Source organism: Sinocyclocheilus grahami, unplaced genomic scaffold (assembly GCF_001515645.1).
Source record: "Sinocyclocheilus grahami isolate Dianchi unplaced genomic scaffold, SAMN03320097.WGS_v1.1 scaffold207.1, whole genome shotgun sequence".
Lineage (NCBI taxonomy): Eukaryota > Metazoa > Chordata > Actinopteri > Cypriniformes > Cyprinidae > Sinocyclocheilus > Sinocyclocheilus grahami.
Window position 1 is genome coordinate 441,916 of NW_015505386.1, and position 23,682 is coordinate 465,597.

Consider the following 23,682-nt stretch of genomic DNA (forward strand, 5'->3'; position numbering starts at 1 on the left):
TTTTGCAGTATTAATCATTAGCTCTGTTGAGGTCTTAGCAACTCTGAGGTAAGTCTGTGTGAGAGCAGTCACTCAGGAAATCAGTTCACCGTATGGAGAAAGCCCTTTTATTAGACGTTTAGAGGGTCATAACAAGTCAGCTGGTCTTAAAAGGTGCATACCCCCATAGTGCCCACCATTGTGTTTCCTCTTTAACATGCTCATTTCCTGTGGGCGCTGAATGACTTAATTTACAGCGTATACTGTGTGCTTGCTAATGTTTATGTGCTTGTACATATCTCATGCCCCCAGGTTGCAGGCTTGTGTTTTAGTGTGCAGCATTGTTTAAAATGAGACAAATAAATCTTGCTGAATGCTGCATTTAATCAAATGAGAGAGAGGTACTCAGAAAGCACTATTTACAATGAACAGATCTGAAACACACATGGCAGAGCAGCTAGTTTACTTTGTGAGAACTGATCCATCACCATAAGCTTCAGATTGGAGTGCAGACTTCATTTACAAGAGGTTTTAACATGCTTTTGGTTTTAATCTATGTAGTTATTACATTATTTATATTATTTATTTCATATGCACTGTGCTATTTATCAGATTACATGTATAACATTAGTATTTAGTATTAATTTATTATTATAGGTTTGAGTTTTTATTTATGTTTTTAGAATGATTATTATCAGGTTTCTGTATGCTGCTGGCCCTGAGAACAAATTTCGTGTGAGGTCAGTAAGATTTGATTTCAATGTTTTTGAAAAAGTATAACATTACACATGATTTATTTGATCAAAAATACAGTAAAACAGCAACATTGTTAAATATAATCCACATAATCCTTTAGAAATAATTCTAATATGCTGATTTGGTGCTCAAGAAACATTTATTATAATCAATGCTGAAAACAGCTGTGCTGCTTTATATTTTTGTGGAAACATGATACATATTTTCTAAATTATTTGATTAATAGGTTCAAAAGAGCATTTATTTAAAAATAAATATTTTATAACATTGTAAATGTCTTTCCTGTCACTTTTGATCAATTTAATGCATTCTTGCTGAATAACACTATTAATTTCTTAAAAATCTTACTGACACCAAAAATATGAATGATAATGTACATAAAATGTATATTATATATATAGTATTTGTACCATTTTGAGTAAAATAAAATATGGTAAAATCTAAAATCAATCATTTTAAATATTGCAAGTTTGAGGTAAAACATCTCTATAACGTATACAGTATGAAAAATTTATATTTATTTTGAGATCTGTGAAAGTTGAAATTAAATAGTGTTATTAAATTATTAGTATTTCTAATTTTAAGTGAACGTCAGATGACAACGGTAATCTAAATGTAAAAATATGAGAAATGAGCATGCAAAATTACATGAAATGACACTGACATCAGGCAAAATAACAAAACTATGCTTATGACTGCTTCTGCCAACACTGTTAACAAGGAGGAGAGTGAGTGAACAGGTTAAGCGAGGATTCTGATGACTAAACATGCACATGAAGCACAGCTGATTTACGCACTGTGTAACGAGCACTGCACCAGGACTGCAAGCCTTTTTCCGGGAACATGTAATTGCTCCAACAGGATTACACATCCCCCTCTTCCCTTACTCTCCCTTGGTCTCATAGTAAACACATTCCAATGTGAACATGCTCCAAACTTTCACCAGATTTGTTGGTTTCTCGCATCTGAAATTTTGTTCTTAATCAAATTTTCTTTAAATTGAGATATATTCTTTAATGTACTCTTTTTGCTGCAATATAACAGTTCTAAATGGACAGCTACATTCTACGTAGCACTCCTGCCAATTTCATGGTGGTTGTCACATTATTTATGGCTATTAGTCAAGCTGTATTGGTCACAGTTTCATGCTGGAAACACATATGCAGACCCCTATTTGGTGACACAGACTAAAATCCACCTCCCAAAACACTATGATTGTTTCTGAACCATTAGCCAACAATATTAACCCATACATGAGCTATCCAATGGAAATTTGTACTGATATTCTGAGAGAATTTGGCTTACTTCCTGTACTTACAATGATATATCAACAAACTGAGTCTGCTGGCTGAAAGTCTGAAAACAAAAGAAGTGATTTTTAGGGCAAGACCTGCTTTAGACTAACAAAAAAGATCCATAAATACTGAGGATATGACATCACGCTCACATCAAAGCTCAGATGACTTCAGTCCAGATGTGGAGATGCTGTCATCTTAAATTACATTGGAATAAAAGATCCTACAAGGATATTCCACTCATTTAGATTATAATCTAGAGAGCTGGTTGGAGAAATGTGCTTGTGAAGCATCATGGCAACATGGTATCATTTATCAAAAAACTCTGAAAAAGAAAGAATAAAATGAAAGAGAAGAGAAGCGAGAACAAAGGGAACTAGAGAAAGGATACACTCCTTGCTTTCAGGAAAGGTTAAGGTTAAACAGCTCTTACCCAAGTTCACTTTAGCAAAATGACTGATGCATTTTCCCTCAGTTTCAGACGACACAGAAATGACAACACACATAGAAAAAAAAACAAACACACAAACCAGACGCCTGAATCGTTCTTACTTGAAACACGTGCACTCATAAACTACCGCCATACCCTGAGGGCACCATGGTGTCCGTGTTTCAAAACACGGCTTATGTTCAAAGCTGTGTTTATGACAGGGAAGATTGATTTGGGGGTCACACAATGCATACTGTCTGAATACTTTCTGTGAATTCTCATCAGTCAAACATTTTCCATATAGACTCAGGCCTACTTCTGTGGCCGTGCTTGGGAGAGCTTGGACTAAGCCAAGGAGAACATTCCTCGAGGACACATCATGACTGCAAGCCGTACGACTGCCACATGGATGTGCAACAGAGTGGATAACAGGGCTTTTCAGTGTAGCCACAATAAACCCACTCAGACAAAAGACAAACTTCATTAATTACAAGTTGAGTTGGAGTGGATAGTGTGCTTTGAAGCTATACGGCTCTTATCATTCATAAAATAATAATACTTTAAAAAGTAATACAATTAGTTTCAATGTTAAATTATAATATTAATTGATTAAATTCATTAATGTTAATTTCCTTTTTGCTATTCAAGAAAAGGTAACTCAATCAAATAATCTCTTCAATAATCTGCTTCTTCATATTTTAATCCCAATTGTATTCCGGTCATTTTGACCCAGGGAGGTTTTTCATTTTTCTTGCTTACTGATTTTGCTCACCTCACAAAGGGTATAACAACTTTTTTTGAGAATTTTTGTACAATTTGGGGATTTTCCACCCCACATTGTTACACTTGTAGTGTTCCTAGCCTAAAATGACCAACCTTCAAAAAAAATTCTTATCAATTTCTCATTATGACATATTACCAAATACTGGACTCAATCTTTATATCAACTTGTTTTCTTTCAATTAGCACAGGTTTTTTTTTTCGGAACTGATTGATTGTAGGCTGATTTATCTGTGCTTCTGCATTGTCAAAACATTTTTAAATAATGTTTTTTTCACTAAAACTCAGATCAACGAGGCCTATGACAAATCAGTTGCAAAAAGAAATACAAAACCTTTGATAATTGAAAATAGGGTTGACAAAAAGAATGAATCCAAGATTTGGTGATAATGCAGCATAACGAGATTTAAAAGCAATTTTTTTACCTTGAACACTAAATTAGGTAAAGGGTTTTCAGCAAAGGGTTAAACAATTTCACTTAGTAGTCAAAAGGTTTTGGTCATTTAAAAGTAACTAATATAAAAGCTCCAAGTACAAAACCACTGTTTCATTCCCTGCGAGCACCTCTATGTGATGCATAATGAGAATAATTGATCAAATGTCAGACAACTATTTGAATAGGACTGTTTGGCATTCTGTAAGTAATTACGGCATATGATAATAACTTCTCCGTGGCGTCTCAGCAACCATAACACAGAACTAGTATTGTTTTCCAAGACATGCATCAAAAGCCACAACTGCATCTCAAATGAAGGCCCCTTCATCTCTGCCCATGCCCTGCAGTGAAGACCCTCACGATTATTCACACGTGCTTGTTGGAACGTATCTTGAGAGACAAACAACATTTGTGGTAAAATGTGCAAGCTCTTTTCCAAAGTACAGAGCTGCATGGACCACTTGGAGAGGTCAAGTTGAACTACACGACAGAACGACAAAAAAAAGTGTGGAAAGAATGTGCCAGAGACAATGTGACGGATAGATAATTTGAAGGCAGACGAATTAGTTGTTTTGCCCTGGTAGTAAAGTCTGCTTCTCTCTCATAACTCTCCTATAATGGTTTGTAGTGGGTAGAAGAATCCGTCAAGTAGACTAATTTGAAATGAGATGCTGCAGGAGGATTGACCTAAAGAATAAAAGCAAAGCTCTTACGGTCAAGCCATAAATACAAGAACCACAGACAGCTTAGAGTTTAAAGGCAGATGGAATGACAAGACTGATGCAAAACAGTAACCTTTACATAAGAAGGTGAAATAAATAATATCCCTTTGCAAGCATTTAAACTCACATGAGTAAAATACCAGAAGGATGAAACCCACTAAGGTCATTCATTCTCTAGAATTCAACAATACGTGCTACAAGAAAAACAAATAGCAGAGGCTTTAAGTATGGCATATTTCTGCAGAAAAGCTTAAATGGGTAAATTCAAGATGCCTGTATACTAAAAGTAGCATATGGTAAATTATGAATGAAGAAAAGCATCTTCCTCAGCATATCCCGTGAAAGCAGGCTAGATTTGCTCCTAAGAGCTCAATACACAGTGCCAGATGTGGATGTGGGAGGTGTGTTCAGACACCACATAACACTGGCACTCAGGGACTGTGTTGATGGATTGCATGTGCAGACGCTAAATAAAATCCAGAATTAGCCACAAGTTACATCATGTCACATGCTGCATCCATGAAGTGAAACTTTGATCGCAAAAACTAGATACAGAGCCACAGTCCCTGAAAATGTTTTTCATCTTTCACTGTAGTCTGGGCTTCTCAGTCTTGCTGATAACAGCAGGTTGTGATGCTCTACAGAATTAGTACAGAATATCAAGCTCTTCAGGAAAGTGGAGGAGAAATATAGAAGGTGGATGAGGGAATTGTTTGTTAGACTATTGTTTGATTTAACATTTTTAGCAGCGCTGTTTTGCAGGGGATCAGTTTAGAGACAAAAAGAAAATGTATCATGCTGACAATGTGCTTTCCTCCGTTGTGAAGTGAGAATGAAAATGCCTTTTAAATTTAAATTTAAATTCCTGACATAGAAACAAACAGGAGGCAGAACTGCAATTCGTATTGTAATTTAAGAATTACATTTTGGACAAACTTAATGTTGGCTTAAGTAAAAAAAAAAAAATCTAAAGTTTAAAAACAGACATAATGATAGAACAATTTTACATTTACATTTAGTTTGATCCAAATTAACCAACAAATTAAGGAAAATAAAGCGATTCATCCTAAGGAGGATGAGGAGAACAGGCTATAAAAGTAATAAATTGTGAAGAATAACTTGTAGAATAGTCACTTTAGGTTATTTTTAGGGTTCTGTGAGAAGGTTCTGGTTGTTGAATCATCCAAGCAGATGTTAAGGTCCAGAAGTCATCTCAGCTGGACCTACCAGGCAACTGAAAGAGGGTTAAAACTGCCTCAGAAAGACTGGATTGATGGGCTGTGATACAGACTCCATGAAAGCTCTCAGGAGATATGGAGATGAGAAACCAGATATGGAGCTCATGTTCTGAAATGCAGGTGAGAGGGCAGAGGTCATATTGATTCCATGTGACACAATGACGCTTTGCAGTGATGACTGATAAGAGGCAGTTGAAAATTCCCAAAATGTTCTGCTCTCGTAAGTTACGAGATGGGGTTCACACATTTCATCAAATGAGAAAAACATCTGGTTTACAGGGTCAATTTGACTTGAATACAGAATATTATACAATCCCACTGAGCAAGCAGGACATCACACCCCTGATCATTGTGAAAACTCTTCATTTGACTTGCCTATGAAAACCTCATGTCATTCATTTTTTTAAACATAAAAGGATTTTCATGCTTTTGATTATGCAAGGCAGTGCTTTAAGCGAATCAACCAATCTACCAGGTTTTTTTCTGATGTGTTTGATTCCTCTGAGTTATTCTAGTAGAGCTGGTTTTTATATACATTATTTAAAGGCTCCCTAGCTTATATGAAAACACAAAACTTCATCCAAAGCAGATTTTGTTTCTATAGTGCGCACGAATGCCTTCTACAGAAAGAGCTTATGGATCTGGAGCTTGTTAGTGGATTAAAAACAGAGAAAAAGAGCAGCAGACACTGCTACAACAACTTTCAACAAAACTGGGATTTTAAATGCAACAAAATCAGGCTTTGCAGACAAAGACAAATGCTTAACCTTTTTTCCAAGTCACAACTACTGTACATTACCCCTGCATTTCCTGGGGAACTCTTCTTCCACAAGGAAAGCTGTCGCCACGCTCTACCCCAAGGTAATGAATTATTTAGCCTTAACCACCCCATATGAGGTCATATAAGGCTCTGTCCTTTGCGAAAATGGCTGATTTCCAAGAGTAATACATGGTTATCAGCTGATATCCGCCCTGGGCCCCTTTCGCCTGGATCCTGTGAAGCTCCATAATCGGGGGAAGTAGAGTCGCCTGCCACAGCGTCTTCCCTCCAGGATAGCATTACGCTAATGGCACGGGAAGGGCTAGAGGATAGCTCAATTACTGTACCCCAATTATGTAGGGAAGCCTGAAGAGATTGAGGTTGGATGGCATAATAGTCAGTGATTAAAGACTTCCCCTAACCTGCTGAACCGCCACATGGGAAGAGCACTGCTTCTTAAAAGCCCAAGATGTGGTCAGTTTGATAAACTCTAGCCCAAATTCGGCTTCCACAGAGCAGGTGAAGGGTCTAATCACCCATGGCTGTACTCTGATAACAAATTAAAGGTAATAAGAAAACATCATTAGATTAAATTTCCAGTGACTTAATAATAATCTTACCTGCTCCTAAACCTGGGATATTTGCTTTATGCAAGGTAAATAAGGGCTGTGCTGAATTTATTAGGACCGTCTAAAAGCTCACACGTGCTTTAACATATTTTTATGTTTGTTTCTTCGCTCTACTGCTCATCTGGAAAATGAATGAAAGATACCAGGCTGTAAATAACGGTCAGGATACAGTGAGGCAATTTGTCTACTGGGTTTCAGTGGGAACTCAAACTCAAGGGAGAGGAAAAGGAAAGAGGCACCCAGTACAACATAACATTATGATATTCCACTTGGTATATTTCTTGCTTCAGTTTTGAAAAATAAAATTAAATAAAATGAAATTCTGGTAAATATTTGAGGGAGGTATTCAATTGTATTACTTTTAAGTATGTGTTCTGTAGCAATGGCATTTCTTCAGGGCAAGCCTTTTCAAAACACAGAGAGACTGGTTAAGTCTTAGGAGTTAAGTCAGGCATGTCTAGAGTTCTGTTTAACCTTCTCGGATTGGTTTGAATTGACAGCGCTTGGCAGACTTTGACTACAGAGAAAAAAGGCAAGTTCCTTAGGGAATACTCTGGAGCAAAAGCTCAAAAGACCCACTGTAGGAAGGAGACTTTCGTTGTAATAGCTGTGCATTCGTTCATCTGCCAAGAGCTTAAAGGATCATAAATTAAATAAAATGAAATTCTGGTAAATATTTGAGGGAGGTATTCAATTGTATTACTTTTAAGTATGTGTTCTGTAGCAATGGCATTTCTTCGGGGCAAGCCTTTTCAAAACACAGAGAGACTGGTTAAGTCTTAGGAGTTAAGTCAGGCATGTCTAGAGTTCTGTTTAACCTTCTCGGATTGGTTTGAATTGACAGCGCTTGGCAGACTTTGACTACAGAGAAAAAAGGCAAGTTCCTTAGGGAATACTCTGGAGCAAAAGCTCAAAAGACCCACTGTAGGAAGGAGACTTTCGTTGTAATAGCTGTGCATTCGTTCATCTGCCAAGAGCTTAAAGGATCATTAAGTATCAGCTTTCTTGTCTTAAAATGTGAGAGATAGTGAACTCAGTGTATCTGAACTGCGAGGTAGTACTCAAGAGTGTCAGCAGTTTAAAAGTGATCAGGAGCAATTCTCTAATGTGACATGCACAATTGCACAAATGAGACAGTGATAACAAGGAATATAATTGAATCCTCTTGGTAAGACAATGGATTTAAAAGAAAGTATGTATACTGTGCACACACAGTACGAGCATGAAATGGCTGACTAGAATTGTACATTCAGGGAAACTTTGATACGTCATGTAGTACACTGCAAAAAAATAAGCTGTATGCCATTCTCAACATATAACTCCAATAACTAAATATTAGCAGCAGGTAAACCATTTTTCATATTTCACAGATATTTTCATGACTTAACCCTGACTTGACTTGATCCCTCCACTTAAACTGTCTAAAATGTAATGTCCAAAACCATGAGAGGCACAAAGACATTGACAACGTCAGAAAAAAAGGATGTATGTAGAGCCAGTCAATACATGTCTATCTCAAAATGGACACTTGTGAATACTCATCTGCAGACAACAACAGGAGACAGATGACTGAAATTGCTCCTGGTCAAATTCTCCATGGCTTATTGCAAACATGAATGGAGGTAATCACAAGGTAAATATGCATTATTGTTGAGGTCAGACATCTCTGTCTATCATAGGTTGTTGTCAAATATCCATGTCAAACCTTGCCTTTGTAGCAGCTATCCAACCATAAAATTATTTGTCTGCTGTTATTTCAAAGATGTCTAAGAAACATACTCTACACTGCTGTAAAGACCACCTTAGACCAGCATGAATTTCCATTCTGGTTTGATGCTGGTGGACAAATACAGCCATGCTGTAAAGCCATTCACCAGAAAAAAAAATTTGGTTGACCAAGGTGGTCTTTGTGGTGAAGCTGGTTGACCAAAAGCTGGTTGCTTTGACAGCTGACCTGAAAGAGAAAACTTTCTGAAATGCAGACCATTTATGATAATGTCCGCTATAGCACCTCCTGCTGGAATGCAACACATACTTTTGTTGTTTTGAAATGTGCTATAAAACATTATGGGAAGAAAAATTTAATTGAGCTTGTATTAGGTTTTTGTATCTTTTTTTTTTTTACTCAAAAACATTTTTAAACTCAAATTCAATTCAAATTCTACAGAATCATTTTATTTTGATGGCATATAAACATACATGTATAGAGGTATATATTCATTCATGCAGTAATGTATTTTTTTCAATAAACTATTGGCTAAAAAACTTTTTAATGATTCACCAATACTGAAATTATGGCCAATACCAATAATAGCCAATATTAAAATTTTCCAGTACAGCCAATTACTATTAGACCTGAATTCAAATAATGATCCTAAATATTTTGTTTAGGGGACTAAACCAATACATATAGAAACAACTGACGATTGTTTCACCTTTTGGCTTGTGTTGTACTGAAGTTGGATGTGAAAATTTAAATCACCATGAACTTGTGCTTTTGTGTTTGTGTGCATGTGAGAAAGTGTGAAAGCCTCTGAGGGGGAGCGGTGTTCATCTGTAGGTCAGGAGGTGACTGCTTGTAACCTGTGTTCTGCACCAGATGAGAAAAACAGAGAACACAAGCTCGCAGCAGACCCCTGATGCTACAGACGCCTGTAACAAGCTGAGCAGAAACGTTGAGCATGTCTGAAAGAGAATGAACGATGCCAGCACAAACACAGCACAGAAAACACTACAGAATGCCAGCGTTTACATCACGAAAATATCATATTAATCAGATGGCTAGGTTTTCACAAAATCTCACATAAAGGGCTGTTTTATTTGTAGGAATCTTCCAGAATAAATGAACATTGGCAGCATGATCTTATTTGTATTCGTAGACCTATAGAAGTGATTGGGTTTGTGATCTAACATGAACCACTTGTATCAACCTATACTTAAACAAACAGACTGACAGATACTTCGAGGAGATCCATCATTTTGAGGACAAGTCCATGCCTCTATTTTGAACATGAGCCAACTAATAATTTTTTCCCTAAAAAGCAATTTGGGGAATATTTATGTAGCTTACCGTCTACGTCTATACGAAGCTTTGGGAAACAGAACAGATCCTAACATGAACTATGTTGCGTAACTCAGCAAAAGACCTTTGTTGAGGTTTGGCGGACACAAGACACAAAATGATAGCCAATAAATATATAGAGAAGCCTTTGGGGAAAATGTATATAATTTTCAACATCTCAATGCCCTTCAAGTGTGATTGAGGAGATCTACGAATAGAGAAATATTGTATATGTCATTCCAAAACATCACTGGGTTATTTTATTTGACATCACATGCAATCACATTCCAACCAGACAGTAAATATTAAGTTACTGAGACAACCTCAAGTTCAGCGTTCACGCTTTCTGGATCTGACTGAACTTCATTGGTTAAGATAACACTTACAACTCCAATTAATCCACTTTGTTCTTAACAAACTCATTTCTATGACATCTGGATCATCCTTATCACATAAAAGGCCAGTAAAAGGGCAAGACAACATCAGAAATTGCTCCAACATGGCTGTTTAGTGTCTTGTAAAAAGCTCTTGTAAAATTTTTACAGGGTTTTACCGTGCTGGGCTGAGACTGCCCCCCACCACAGCCAGCCTTCAAGTTAGACCTTCAGTGACCAAACAAAAGCAAGAACCTGGACCAGCTGGTAGGCGAACGTCTCTTTTGACCACAGCATCTGTGCATTGACAGGCTTTATACTGGTCAGAATCAATAACACTCAACCCGATATAAGACCGCAAACCACTCGCAGTCTGAAGAAACTTACGTCATGTTCACACAAAAACATCATGATGAAACAGAGTGAAATATGGTATTATGACTGAAACAATACATGCCCTTAGTGAATATTAAAGTATGATGTAGGCACACACATAACATAAGCTAATCGTTGACAGTCTTCTTTTATAGATACTTATATTTATAGATACTCTGCTTTAATAAACATTTAAATCATGTTTACCAATAAAACAATCGTAGCCTACTTAATTTGTGTAAAATCTCTCAATTTCTATCAAATTAAATATGGTGTCAACCTGACTACAGTCCAAATTTCCCATTTTAGTGGAAATGTAATCCTGCTGGTTGACATAACAAACAGTTTGTTGCATGAAAATTCAGACTTACAATGCCTTGTGAATAAATAATCACACCTTGCTTATCTGTTTGGGGATGAGACGTTTCAGAGAACTGAAAAGGGCTGAATATGTTTCTGTTTAGTGGAGTATTTGTTGTCTTTTAGCACACTGTGTGTAATAAATGCTTTTACGTCTTTAAAGTGTGTTTGGAAGGCATTATATTTTATGAGTGTGAAACAACAGAAACACATAATTTAGTGATCAAATTATTATAAAGTTGAAATGCATAATAAAACACAAGTTTATCTAGCTATCCACCTGATGAGGACATAATTGATCTGATGAGGACTTATAGTACAGCTTTTCCTTAACATATCATGTCCAAGCGAGTAGTTAACCCCCTGGATTATTGAGTCAGTGAGTTGAACACGAGGACTAAATCAGTCTGATTCATGACTGATTCATTTGTGAGCAGTTCAACATTTGTGAGCAGAAAAAAAGACAAGAATCTCTCATTCAAATCTGGTTCATTTTTAAAGGGATAGTGAAAATATATATAATGAAAGTATAATGAAAATCATTAATTACTCACACTCATGTCGTTCCGAACCTGTAAGACCTTAGTTCATCATTTGCAACACAAATTATGATATTTTTTATGAAATCCGATAGCTTTCTGACCCTGCATAGACCGTAATGGAACTAGGGTTGGGTATTGTTTTTTTCGATACCGGTGCCAAATGGATACTTTTAAAACGGTTCCAGTGCCTGAACGGTGCCTGAACTGATACTTATTCAAAAATAAATAAATAAAAAAATCCCCCCAAAAATGATGGATTGGCCATTAGAATAGAAATAGAATAGAGAGCGTTAGAGGGTCAAGTTTTTTAATAAAAAAAAAACAAGCAGATAAAATTAGAAGTAGCATTAGAATAGAGAGTGCTAGAGTTTAGAGGGTCAAATGAAGATGAAAGGGAAAATCAACACATGGCAACAGTTTAAAAGTAGCCCAATTCTGTTGAAAAAACGCGGACTTGGCAACCGTGCATCCAACAAGAGCTACCAGAGTCAGCTTTGACTGATCACAGGTCGAGAATAAGGAGATGACTGACAAGACCATGTTGGATATTTGCTGCTCAACAGATTCTGAGCTCATTGACAAATATCTGATGTTGTAAGATGTGCTCCCTTTACACAGAGTATGTGTGATCGCGAAATCGAAAGTGAAAGTAAACAGTGCAAACGCTCATTAAAAAATATTTAAATACACCGCATTCTGACTTCCTGAGAGTGGCTCCCTGACGCGCCAAAATTATATACAATATTAGAATGTTTAAAGGAGTGGACACGAAAATCGCGGGAGCGAAACACGTTGCGGGAGCAGGCGGCAATGGTCAGAGATTCAGCGGGAGTGAGATTAAGAAAACAGCCGAATCCCGGACATTTTGGCCAATTAAGAAATCCCGGCCGGATGCATTATTGTTGGTCCAAAAAGAGGACATGTCCGGGGAAAAGAGGACGTATGGTCACCCTAATTTATAATCTATTGCTAATCGATGTATTCTTTTTAAAGTAGCATATGGAACATATTTTCTGCCTCATTCTGTGACAAGAAGCCTCATTAGATCACAAAAGGAAGCATTTGACTGGTGTTGTGGAGTAAAAAGGTTATAATGTTCTCTTTTGTTGGACAACAGGTTTAGAAATGTGAATACAAGGGAGGTTTAGTTTTAGGCATTTTAATTTAAGCATGTTTAGCTTAGTTAACGGAAGGCTACCTGCTGCCATCAGAGCAAGTGTAATTACTGCATTCACGCGCTTCTCGGATGCTCTCATTTCCCGAGTTGTGCTTTTAAGTCGGAATGTGAAAACAACATGGATACTCTCGTTACTACAAAGATGTGTTGGATTTGTATTATTAGAGCTTTCCGACTTGAGTTCACGTGCATTTTCTCAGTCGGGAAATTATTTTTCACATGCGGTGCCAGTGATGATGCTTCTTTAGTCCGTTTCGGAGAACCAGAGGACAAATATTTCAATCGATTGCTCAGGCATGGCACCGAAATGAGGCACAGAAATCTGCGTTCGGATTCAGTTCTAGTACATACTGGTTACATAGGTACCGGTGCCATATTGGTACCGGGTTTCGGTACCCAACCCTAAATGGAACTACCATATTCAAGGCCCAGAAAGGTAGTAAGGACATCATTAAAATAATGCGACATCAATGGTTCAACTTTGTTCAACAATGGTAGCTTTTTATGAAGCTACGAGAATACTTTTTGTGCACAAGGAAAACTATTTTAACAATGTTTTGACCTTTCTGGGCCTTGATCGTGTCAATTGTGTAGGTGTTGCTGCTCAGAAAGCTCTCAGATTTCATCAAACATATCTTAAATTTGTGTTCTGAAGATGAACGAAGGTCTTACGGGTTTGGAACGACATAAAGGTGAGTAATTAATGACAGAATTTTCATTTTTGGGTGAACTATCACTTTAAGACTTTATAATAACGATAGTAATAAAAATAATGCTAATACAAATGCAAAACAAGAAAAGAAAAAAAAGAAAAATTTCTTTTTAATTTCTTCACAACAAATGTCCTCAGAACCAGTCGATTTGACTTTAGAACATAGCTGACCTAAGTTTCCACTAGAAAGCCTGTCATTATTCAAGACCAGTCAAGCAGAGAGTATTGAGATATTTGACAATTCACAAACAAGCAGAGACCAAAAAAGACAGTAAAGAAAAAATGCTGACAGCACGATGGTTTTATAATTTGAAGCCGTTTTTCTTGCTTGTCATAATTCAAACAGCAAACATTAGTCGTGAATCTAAAAAAAAAAATCTCTCAACATAATTAGAGGCAACTACAAACATCATACTTAGCATTGTGTCAGTCAAGGCTAAAGATTACTGTCCGCTACACACTACAGCATACCAGCATGCCAAACCAAACCATTCCATTAACATATTCACCTTATAAGTTAACGCAAGCTAATTAAATCCACCACTGGTTCTGCACAGATATTATAATCAAAGGTTCTTTAAACAGCAATGTGTGTGTGCCATATTTGGCCCATATGTTCCAACGGGTTATTTATTTTCCCAGATTGGTTTGTGGTGATGTCATTCATAGTGCCCACAGGTCAATGGTCCCCAGTGTGTGCCAGTAGAAACAGGTTGTATTGTCGGCTGAATAGTCCAATACATGAGTGTGTTTAAGTACCCATGAACAGTATGACATCATCTGGCATATGTTTCAGTACGGAACATAAGCAGCGATGTTGGGGCTGCTATTCTAGTCTCAGATACCCACCATTTTTTTTAAAGGTAAATTACAATATCTTGATAGTTTTAAGGTTTCCCTCCAGGCAAAACAGTGCCAAGAGCACTATTATGTCCAAATCTGCAGCAAGCCTGCTCTTGTGAGCCAGCCAGCAGACAGGCACTACTCCTAACTCGAGGCGGGTGTTTTCCTTGGATGCCTGAGATTTTTTTTTCCAGCCTGGATGCGGGAAGCCATTGAAGCTTTCAGATCTGTTTATCAAAAGAGAATGTTACTTTCATAAAGAAATAGAGAGACAACAATGGAGAGTGAGTGTAGTGTACCAACTTTCCCTTTCTAATTATTACAGATGCATAAATCATATTGATGCCAGGTGTTCTCATTATTTTTATTCCTTGCTAACATAATATTACCATGGTTTCTGCTTCACTGTTTGGATCAACAGCCATTTGAGGAGACAAAGCACCCCGCGATGTGTCATTACAGGCAGCTGTGCGTTGTTTACAATCTCAAAAGGCCTCAACAGGAGTGTCAAACCCACAAGAAAAATGGTCATATTTGTGGCATGTTTATATCTAGACATCCCATCTGAATCTCACAACCACTGCAAAGCTCTTTGGACGTAAAAAACTCCAAAGAACCTGATTTGATGATTAGGCTATTTCTTGATTTATAGTTTTTCCCCCCAGCTGTCTGTTTGCCTGACACTGACATTGCAGATTACATTACAGCGGTGATTGAGTGTAACGTAAGTGGTAATACATTACGAATCTCACTGGCCTGCAGGCACTAAGGGGGCCTCAGAAGTAAAAGGTGCAAACATCGAATCAACCCCCCTCAAGATGACAAGGACAAAACCTGGCGGGTTCACGTTAACACAATCAAAACAAACCCAAAATTTGTTCCAAAGAACCAAAAAGAAGATATTTTGAAGAATGTTTCAACTACTTTTGTCCATGCAATGAATGGGGTCCAAAAGAACACGAACAAGTTTCTTTTAGTCCATATTGGACTCCACTGATTTTCATTATATGTGACCCTGGACCACAAAACCAGTCATAAGTAGCATATAGGTATATTTGTAGCAATAGCCAAAATACATTGTATGGGTCAAAATTATAGATTTTTCTTTTATGCCAAAAATCATTAGGATATTAAGTAAAGATCATATTCCATGAAAATATTTAGTAAATTTCCTACCGTAAATATATTAAAACTTAATTTTTGATTAGTAATATGCATTGCTAAGGACTTCATTTGGACAACATTTTTTTTTTGCACCCTTAGATTCCAGATATTCAAATAGTTTTATCTCAGCCAAATATTGTCCTATCCTAACAAACTATACATCAATGGAAAGCTTATTTATTCAGCTTTCGTACGATGTATACATCTCAATTTTGAAAAATGTACCCTTATGACTGGTTTTGTGGTCCAGGGTCACATACAGACAAAACCCCATTTTTTTTAAGATATCTTCTTTTGTGTTCCACAGAAGAGTCATACAGGTTTGAAACAGAATGAGGTTCAGCACATGAGTACAGTATTTTCATTTTTGGTGAACTATCCCTTTATGACATCACTGAATTCAATCACATGGTGCAAAACTTACAGTATCTCATATAAAGACAGAGACCACAGTTTTTTAATGTGATGTGAGAAAAATCAAATGCACTTAATAATATTATTAAACATTTAAGTTAATCAGTTAATCTGAGGCTTGAAGAAACTATTAAACTCTGGTTAGTAAATAAGCACAATCCTTCATCCAAGACTTCAAGACTTAGCTACTACAGTATGTTATTCATATAGAAACATATGGTCCTATTTTCCTTTATCCTCAGTCACAACAATCCTGAATTCAAAGGCATTTAATAATAAATACAATGGAAAAGACAAATGTTTGGTTTTTGTTATCCAGCATGTGATAATCTTGTGTTTTATGGAAAACAAGAGCATTAGCCAAATATGATCTCCTACAGGGCTAATATATAAAATAATTGTTTTCATAAAATCATTGCGATCTGTATGATGTCAAATAACCTTATGGGTTTACCAGAAGGGATATTATCAGTGATGATTGTGTATTGTAAAAAACAAGTGCTTTTAATATGTGATATGATGCTTTTGTTTTAGGTTCAACACAACTGTGAGTTCAAAGAAACCTGCATGCATCCAACTCAAACAAATGAATCTGGTTGGAAAAAAGACACCAAACAAAAGAACGCAATTCATCAAATCTGTCAAAAGATCCAAAGCAACTCAAATATAGTAAAAGCAGCTTTGACCAACACAATCGAAGATACACTTTCAAAAGCTTGACATCACAGCACCAAGCTCGTGTTTGTCATCGCAGCAGTTTGTGCCGTGTGAAAAGCCATGAAAAGTTTGTTTACATGCACTTTTCACACACCTCCATGGTGGGCAGCATTCACATGATGTCATCTGTCAGAATCATTGGCGATCATATTTTCATCACATTTTCCAGTGTGTTTTGATTTCGCTAAAACAACATAACCCACATGAGCATGACCAGTTTTATTGCGTTGGCACAACAGCTATACATTTTTAAATAACCTGGCATCCACCTCACAAAGACAAGTGCTAGTTCTAAAGCTAAAGTACCTGGAGAGGCGTTGTGTGTGCATGACATAATATTTGGTCTGAACTAGAGCCCGACCAATATGGGATTTTTGGGGGCCGATACCGATACTGATATTAGGGAGTAAAAAGGCCTCCCTTTTTTTCGATAAAGAATATCAGCCGATATTCTTTGTGTATCAGGGCTCTATAGTGCGACCATTTCAGTCGAATTTGCGACTGAAAACTACTGCGTGCGACTATGAAATAATATTTAGGAGCACCTGTGCGACTGACCCGATCAGCATAGGCTTAGCATAGGCAAGGCTTAGCCTTCCCCTGGCCACAGGGACTTGGAGCAAAAATGGCACTAAATTGGACAAAAATGCCCCTGCACAAATAAATTAAATCTATTACGTCTCTGTTGCTAACAAAGTGAATATGAATAGACAGTGTCGATTGCGGCATTAAATTAAGATCAGCTCACGTAGAACCGTATTTCATTTTAGGCTTCATTTCAGTGTTGCGCATTTTAACCAATCCCCAGTGGTGGACGAAGTACACAAATCAAGTACTTGAGTAAAAGTACAGTAAAAGTACAGATACGTATAATAAAATATCACTCCAGTAAAAGTACTCCTTTTTCAATTTTACTCGAGTGAAAGTTTTTTTATGTACTTAAGTAAAAAAGTACTGATAGATAGATTTATTTTACAATTTTATATAGGCTACTTAATAAAATTTTATATTAGCACATATTTTTTATAATCCTACTGCTCAAAATACCTGGGATTTTCCCAAAATAACCACTATATGGAGTCAAGATATATTTTTGTTGTTGATATGGACAACGTTGATGAGAGTGATGTAGTAATGTTCACTGTGAAGCTTACACAGCGATGTACCTGAGAGAAAACAGATTTGACCATCCGATTTTCACCAGTAAGAAAAAAAGTATTTTAAAGCTTGTTGTTTTGCAGAACATCACAGTTATATATGACATGAGAATAAGGCCTGAAGTTAGGAAGAACATTTTAAGGAAAATGTAATTATATTTTTATAATGATTTTTTTTCTTCTCAAACCTTGTCTGTGGTGTAAAAACACCCCTGGCAAAATGCCCCCAAAGGGCATCACTTCCCACTTTGATAATTACTGTAGTTACATGTTCTGAACATCACATCCTTTCTTTTTCCCCCAGATGTAATCTATCTAGGTGGTTGAATAAAAAATATTTGGACTTTATATCTAAAAATTACCTCAACTTAGCACCAGCAAGCTTGTTAGCTAAACAGTTAGCATTAGCTAACAATATTTACTTATTTTCAGTGTGGTTATGAATAAACATTCATATCTGTCTACTCGGCTAGTTAATCCAAACAATATAAAAATGTATTCTGTTGATAAACAATATAAAAACAGACGTCACATAGGGCTAAATGCGTAGCATTTTAATAAAACTGTTAACGTTACGGCAGTGGGGAATATGAATGTGCATGAGTTATTTTATTTAATCTGTGTTATTTTAATGTTTTGTTTTTTTGACCTAAAACATAGAGACACTGATGTTGATATGTCTGCATTCAAACATTTCAGTGGGCTTAAACAGATCACCCATTACATCAGATTTAGTTCACAAACAACTGACAGTTTTGACCTAAATATGCTTTTCAGTTACAATAATTAATCCCAAAATTCGACATTAGTAACTTACTTTTAGCAGCATCAGTCGCACGCACTCACAATATCTCCCGGTTCTTACTTGTGAATTCAGTTCACTGGAGACTCACACTAAACGGTTCATTTGAATCAGTGAGTTGTCGACTCGAGAACACCCGCAATCAGATCATTCTAATTCGTGAATGAATCGTTTGGTGCGATTTGCGAACCAATTTAAAAGGTTTATTGAAAAGAATCAGTTCATTCTTGAATCAGACACCGCTTCTGCGTCAATGTAGTGAAGTAAAAGTTACTCAAAATAAAACTACTCCAGTAAAGTACAGATACTTAAAAAATTTACTTAAGTACAGTAACAAAGTAAAACTACTCCTCTTACTGTCCACCACTGCCAATCACACACAATTCTGTTGAGCTTAGGAATGCAATGGCCAGTCAGAGGCGTTCAGATGAGTCGTCGTTGAAACAGATCAGTTTTGTTGAGTGTGTGCGCGTTCGCTTACTGAATTCCGGGACTCTTGCGAATTCTCTTATCATAAACTACTAAGTGCAGATGCACGTACAATGTAAGTAAGACTAATTTCACAGTGTATACAGCTTCAGTGATTATAAAGATAGTTTTGTTTTTTTGAGTGTGCTTAAACTCACGATAGATCAATGTTAGTGATAATGTCCCTTTCTATAATTTATTCGCTGTTTGAACCCATTACAGCAGATTTAGTTCACAAACAACTGACAGTTTTGACCTAAATATGCTTTTCAGTTACAATAATTAATCCCAAAATTACAAAATTACTCACACTAAACGGTTCATTTGAATCAGTGAGTTGTCGACTCGAGAACACCCGCAATCAGATCATTCTAATTCGTGAATGAATCGTTTGGTGCGATTTGCGAACCAATTTAAAAGGTTTATTGAAAAGAATCAGTTCATTCTTGAATCAGACACCGCTTCTGCGTCAATGTAGTGAAGTAAAAGTTACTCAAAATAAAACTACTCCAGTAAAGTACAGATACTTAAAAAAGTACAGATACTTAAAAAATTTACTTAAGTACAGTAACAAAGTAAAACTACTCCTCTTACTGTCCACCACTGCCAATCACACACAATTCTGTTGAGCTTAGGAATGCAATGGCCAGTCAGAGGCGTTCAGATGAGTCGTCGTTGAAACAGATCAGTTTTGTTGAGTGTGTGCGCGTTCGCTTACTGAATTCCGGGACTCTTGCGAATTCTCTTATCATAAACTACTAAGTGCAGATGCACGTACAATGTAAGTAAGACTAATTTCACAGTGTATACAGCTTCAGTGATTATAAAGATAGTTTTGTTTTTTTGAGTGTGCTTAAACTCACGATAGATCAATGTTAGTGATAATGTCCCTTTCTATAATTTATTCGCTGTTTGAATAACTATGGAAAGGAAACGTTATATAATTATCAATTTCTAACGTTTTTATTAAATTGTAATCACATTAAATACGAATTCAGTCCCATTAAACATTTTTTTAGCCTACATGACACATGTCTGGTTCTTGCCTAAAAAGACGGGTTTATGATGTTTAATACATTTGGCTGCTTTTAGCCTTACCCTGGAGTTGGTTCACCCTCCGCCTATGAGTATTCCATACACTTAAGCTTTAAAGCAGGGGTGTCAAACTCAGTTCCTAGAGGGCCGGAGCCCTGCAGAGTTTAGATTCAACCCTAATTAAACACACCTGATCCAACTAATCAAGTACTTAAGGCTTATTTGAAACCTACATGGTATGTGTGTTGGAGCAGGGTTGGAACAAAACTCTGCAGGGCTCTGGCCCTCCAGGAATTGAGTTTGACACCCCTGCTTTAAAGCGTTTCAAAGTAGCAACCAATGGAACGGGCTCACCGCTCTGCTGTGCAAACTACGTAATTACACTATTTACAAGCATTTTATGTTCTGCAAAAAAATGTTCATCAGCCGATAAAATCGGCAAAACGATATATTGGTCGGGCTCTAACTTGTGGAGCTTAAATGGGCTTTTCATGGCACGCTGTAGCACACCGACTATCAGTGATTACATTCACTCTTCAGCTGGATTTAATAAACCTGTTCATCTGTCAGTCTTACCATAAATTCTGAGCTCATAAAGCCAAGTCTACTTTTCTGCAGGTTTGCTGAGATCACCAGAAGGTTGATTAAAACAATTGAAAAGAAAAATGAGCTAAAACTAATAAAGTCTCTTAATGGGCCCAAGGAGTGTGCGTCGCGGTTCTGGGTTTTACAAGTTGGATGAAACATGAGCAAACGGGCGTTTGGTACCTAACACAGTCCTTGTGGTTTGTTAAGATTGTTTAGAGGCGAAATTCTCTCACAAGCTTCATACACTTTTGGAGAAAGTATAAAGGAACTTGAGTAGTTTTAATGATATAGATCAACCTAAATCGCTTGTTTATGACCGCTATTATTTAATCAGTATAACAAACACTTTTTAAAATGATTTAGATTTGCTTTCTGCCACACTAAAAACTGAAAGATCATTATACTTCTAACAACAAATATTTACACATTATGAATATTTCATGATTTGTATTTTTTCTTAACAATAATAATAATAATAAATATTAATGTGATATGTATTTGTGTAATTATATTTATACAGAGTTGTTTTGCAATCTAAATTGTCACAAATGTATTTTCTGGTTAATGCCAATTAGCCTTTTTTCAGCCAACAACTGATATTAAAATAACATGTATGCATAGCTGATTTGTAATCTAATGGTCACAAATTCATTTTCTGATCAATACCAATTAGCCGATAATTGTTTTGTTTCAGACGATAACCGATATTAAAATTCTATTAATTAGATTTACAATGAAATGTTGAAATTTATTTTAAAAAATAAAAATGTATACTACAATAAAAAAACTATACTATTTTGTCTAAAAACAATCAATTAAAGTGAAAAACAATCATTTTAAATGCTACAAGAAGGGCAATGAGCATGCATACATTTGTATGCAGTATTGTTTGACATATATTCAACATATAGATTTGTTTTTATTGATATAAATATATCCTGCATCCCTTAATGGCAATACTATAAAAAACTGGGCAAGGCAAAAAATAATAATCTAGTTGCTAGTATGGTACTAGAGAAAGCAAAAAGCTGATTATTTTGCCATGTTTGCTGATAAAGCCCTGGGGGACATTGCAAGTTTGCCAGTTTTGACTAAACATGCTCCCATTGTACAAATCAAGCATAAACACAATTTAATTGAAGAAGTTAAAGAACATCAGGTTTAACATAAGCATCATTTGTCAAATCCATCTGCACATGCAAAGGAACCTTTTGCCAATTTTAAAGAATTTAGAAATGAATTAATTTCAATATACATTTGTTTGAGGAGATGATGGCATCCTCTACCTTCTCCCAAGATTGCTGGAACTAATTGCCCTCACATCTGCCACAAATCTGTTAAACATGTGTTTGGACAAAACAGCAAGAACGGGCGAGGTGCTTCATGCAATAATCACTGTCCAGTGTTTAACATATGTGTGCGTTCACACTGGTTCAGCCTTCATGTTTGGAAAAACAGCAGTTGTGTGATTTAAACAGGCGGGGTAACAAAATAGTTCATTGCTGAAGTACCTGCACCTATATACAGTAAAACTTGAAACAACAGCGGCTCCCAGAGGCAAACACTGAACATCAAACATATTGATAAAACAACGTTTACAAAAATTAACTTTCAACATTAAGACAATAAGTTAATATTTCCTATGTATGAGAGAAAGTTTATCTTTCAATCACTTATTTTAAGATCACATCTTAGATTAAAAATACGATACAAAAGTTAGACTGGATTTACCATTTACAAAAAAAGAACATTTAAACATGCAAATTAGCAACAATAATGGCCAGTCAGGCACCTTGTAACGCGCTATTCTCAAGAAGTGTAAACAAACGAACATAATACTCTATTAGGTACAATAATTACAGTAATTAATGACATTTTGACGTCTTACCTGTCAGCAGCATCCCCGAGCCGCTCTCCACGTCTGGTGCTTCAGTTGGACCGCTGTCCAGGATGGTGGCTTTTACAAGAGTAAATAGAACAGCTGTCCACAGTACAGACGCGAGCATCATTTCTGCCTAATTTATAAAGCAGTAAGACAGGCACTATGATTGTTCATCGCATTTTAATTGCTTAGAGGTTAATGAGAACGGTCTGAGGACGTTAATAATGGAGTGGCGCCTGTCTACCGTTGAAGTTCGGCCGCGCCTCAGCGTCACTGTACTCACCTTGCGAACACCGCGCGCTTGCCGCCAGACACCCTCATCAGCACAGTATTTGCTCGAGGGGCTCCGCCCACACCCTCGCCACTGGCCAATGAGAAGAAGCCGCATCTCAAGACTCATTAACATCTCAGTGCGCGAGAATGGCTGAGGAGGACTGTGCTGGATCAAAGTACTAATTATGAATTAATCAAATAAACAAATAATGAAATAAAAAATTTAACATTTAAAAAAATAGTAGTACGTCACTAAATAATATAAAAATAACATATATATTTTCATATAGGCTACATTACATATGACAATCTACATAAACTGTATATATGAGTGCATGTTGCAGTGTTTTAGTGCAAATATTTTATACTTGTGCTTTAGCTTATGAACTAACCTAGTTTAAATGTATGCAGATGCGTCATGCCCATTCAAAGTGATTTTGAGCCAAGTGGATTTTGAATGCAGCTTCCAAAAGACAAAAAATAGCCAAATAATATTTTCTATATTTGATACAATCACACCAGCATGATTAAATCGTTCAGTGCACCATATCATCAGCTGCTAAATTCAAACCTGCGTTCGCTGGCTGGCGTGGAGCCAGAGGCAGACTGCATTATAACCAATCACACACGATGCTGTTGAGCTTATGAATGCAATGACCAATCAGAGGTGTTCCGATGAGTCATCGCTAAAATGCTGGAGTTTTCTTCACTCG

At 36.5% G+C, this 23,682-nt stretch overlaps 1 protein-coding gene across 1 annotated transcript in view; it reads right to left on the reverse strand.

Moving 5' to 3' along the window:
* The window catches only part of LOC107595721 (collagen alpha-1(I) chain), a 59,028-nt gene extending 36,040 nt beyond the window's left edge, over positions 1-22,988 (reverse strand). Inside the window, exons 1-2 of the mRNA XM_016286216.1 lie at positions 22,980-22,988; positions 22,703-22,829 (exon numbers count right to left, since the gene is read on the reverse strand). Of these exons, the coding sequence (XP_016141702.1) occupies positions 22,703-22,823 (121 nt within the window). The 5' untranslated portion in view covers positions 22,824-22,829; positions 22,980-22,988. The remainder of the gene's footprint in view (positions 1-22,702; positions 22,830-22,979) is intronic.
* Positions 22,989-23,682: the final 694 nt, after the last annotated feature.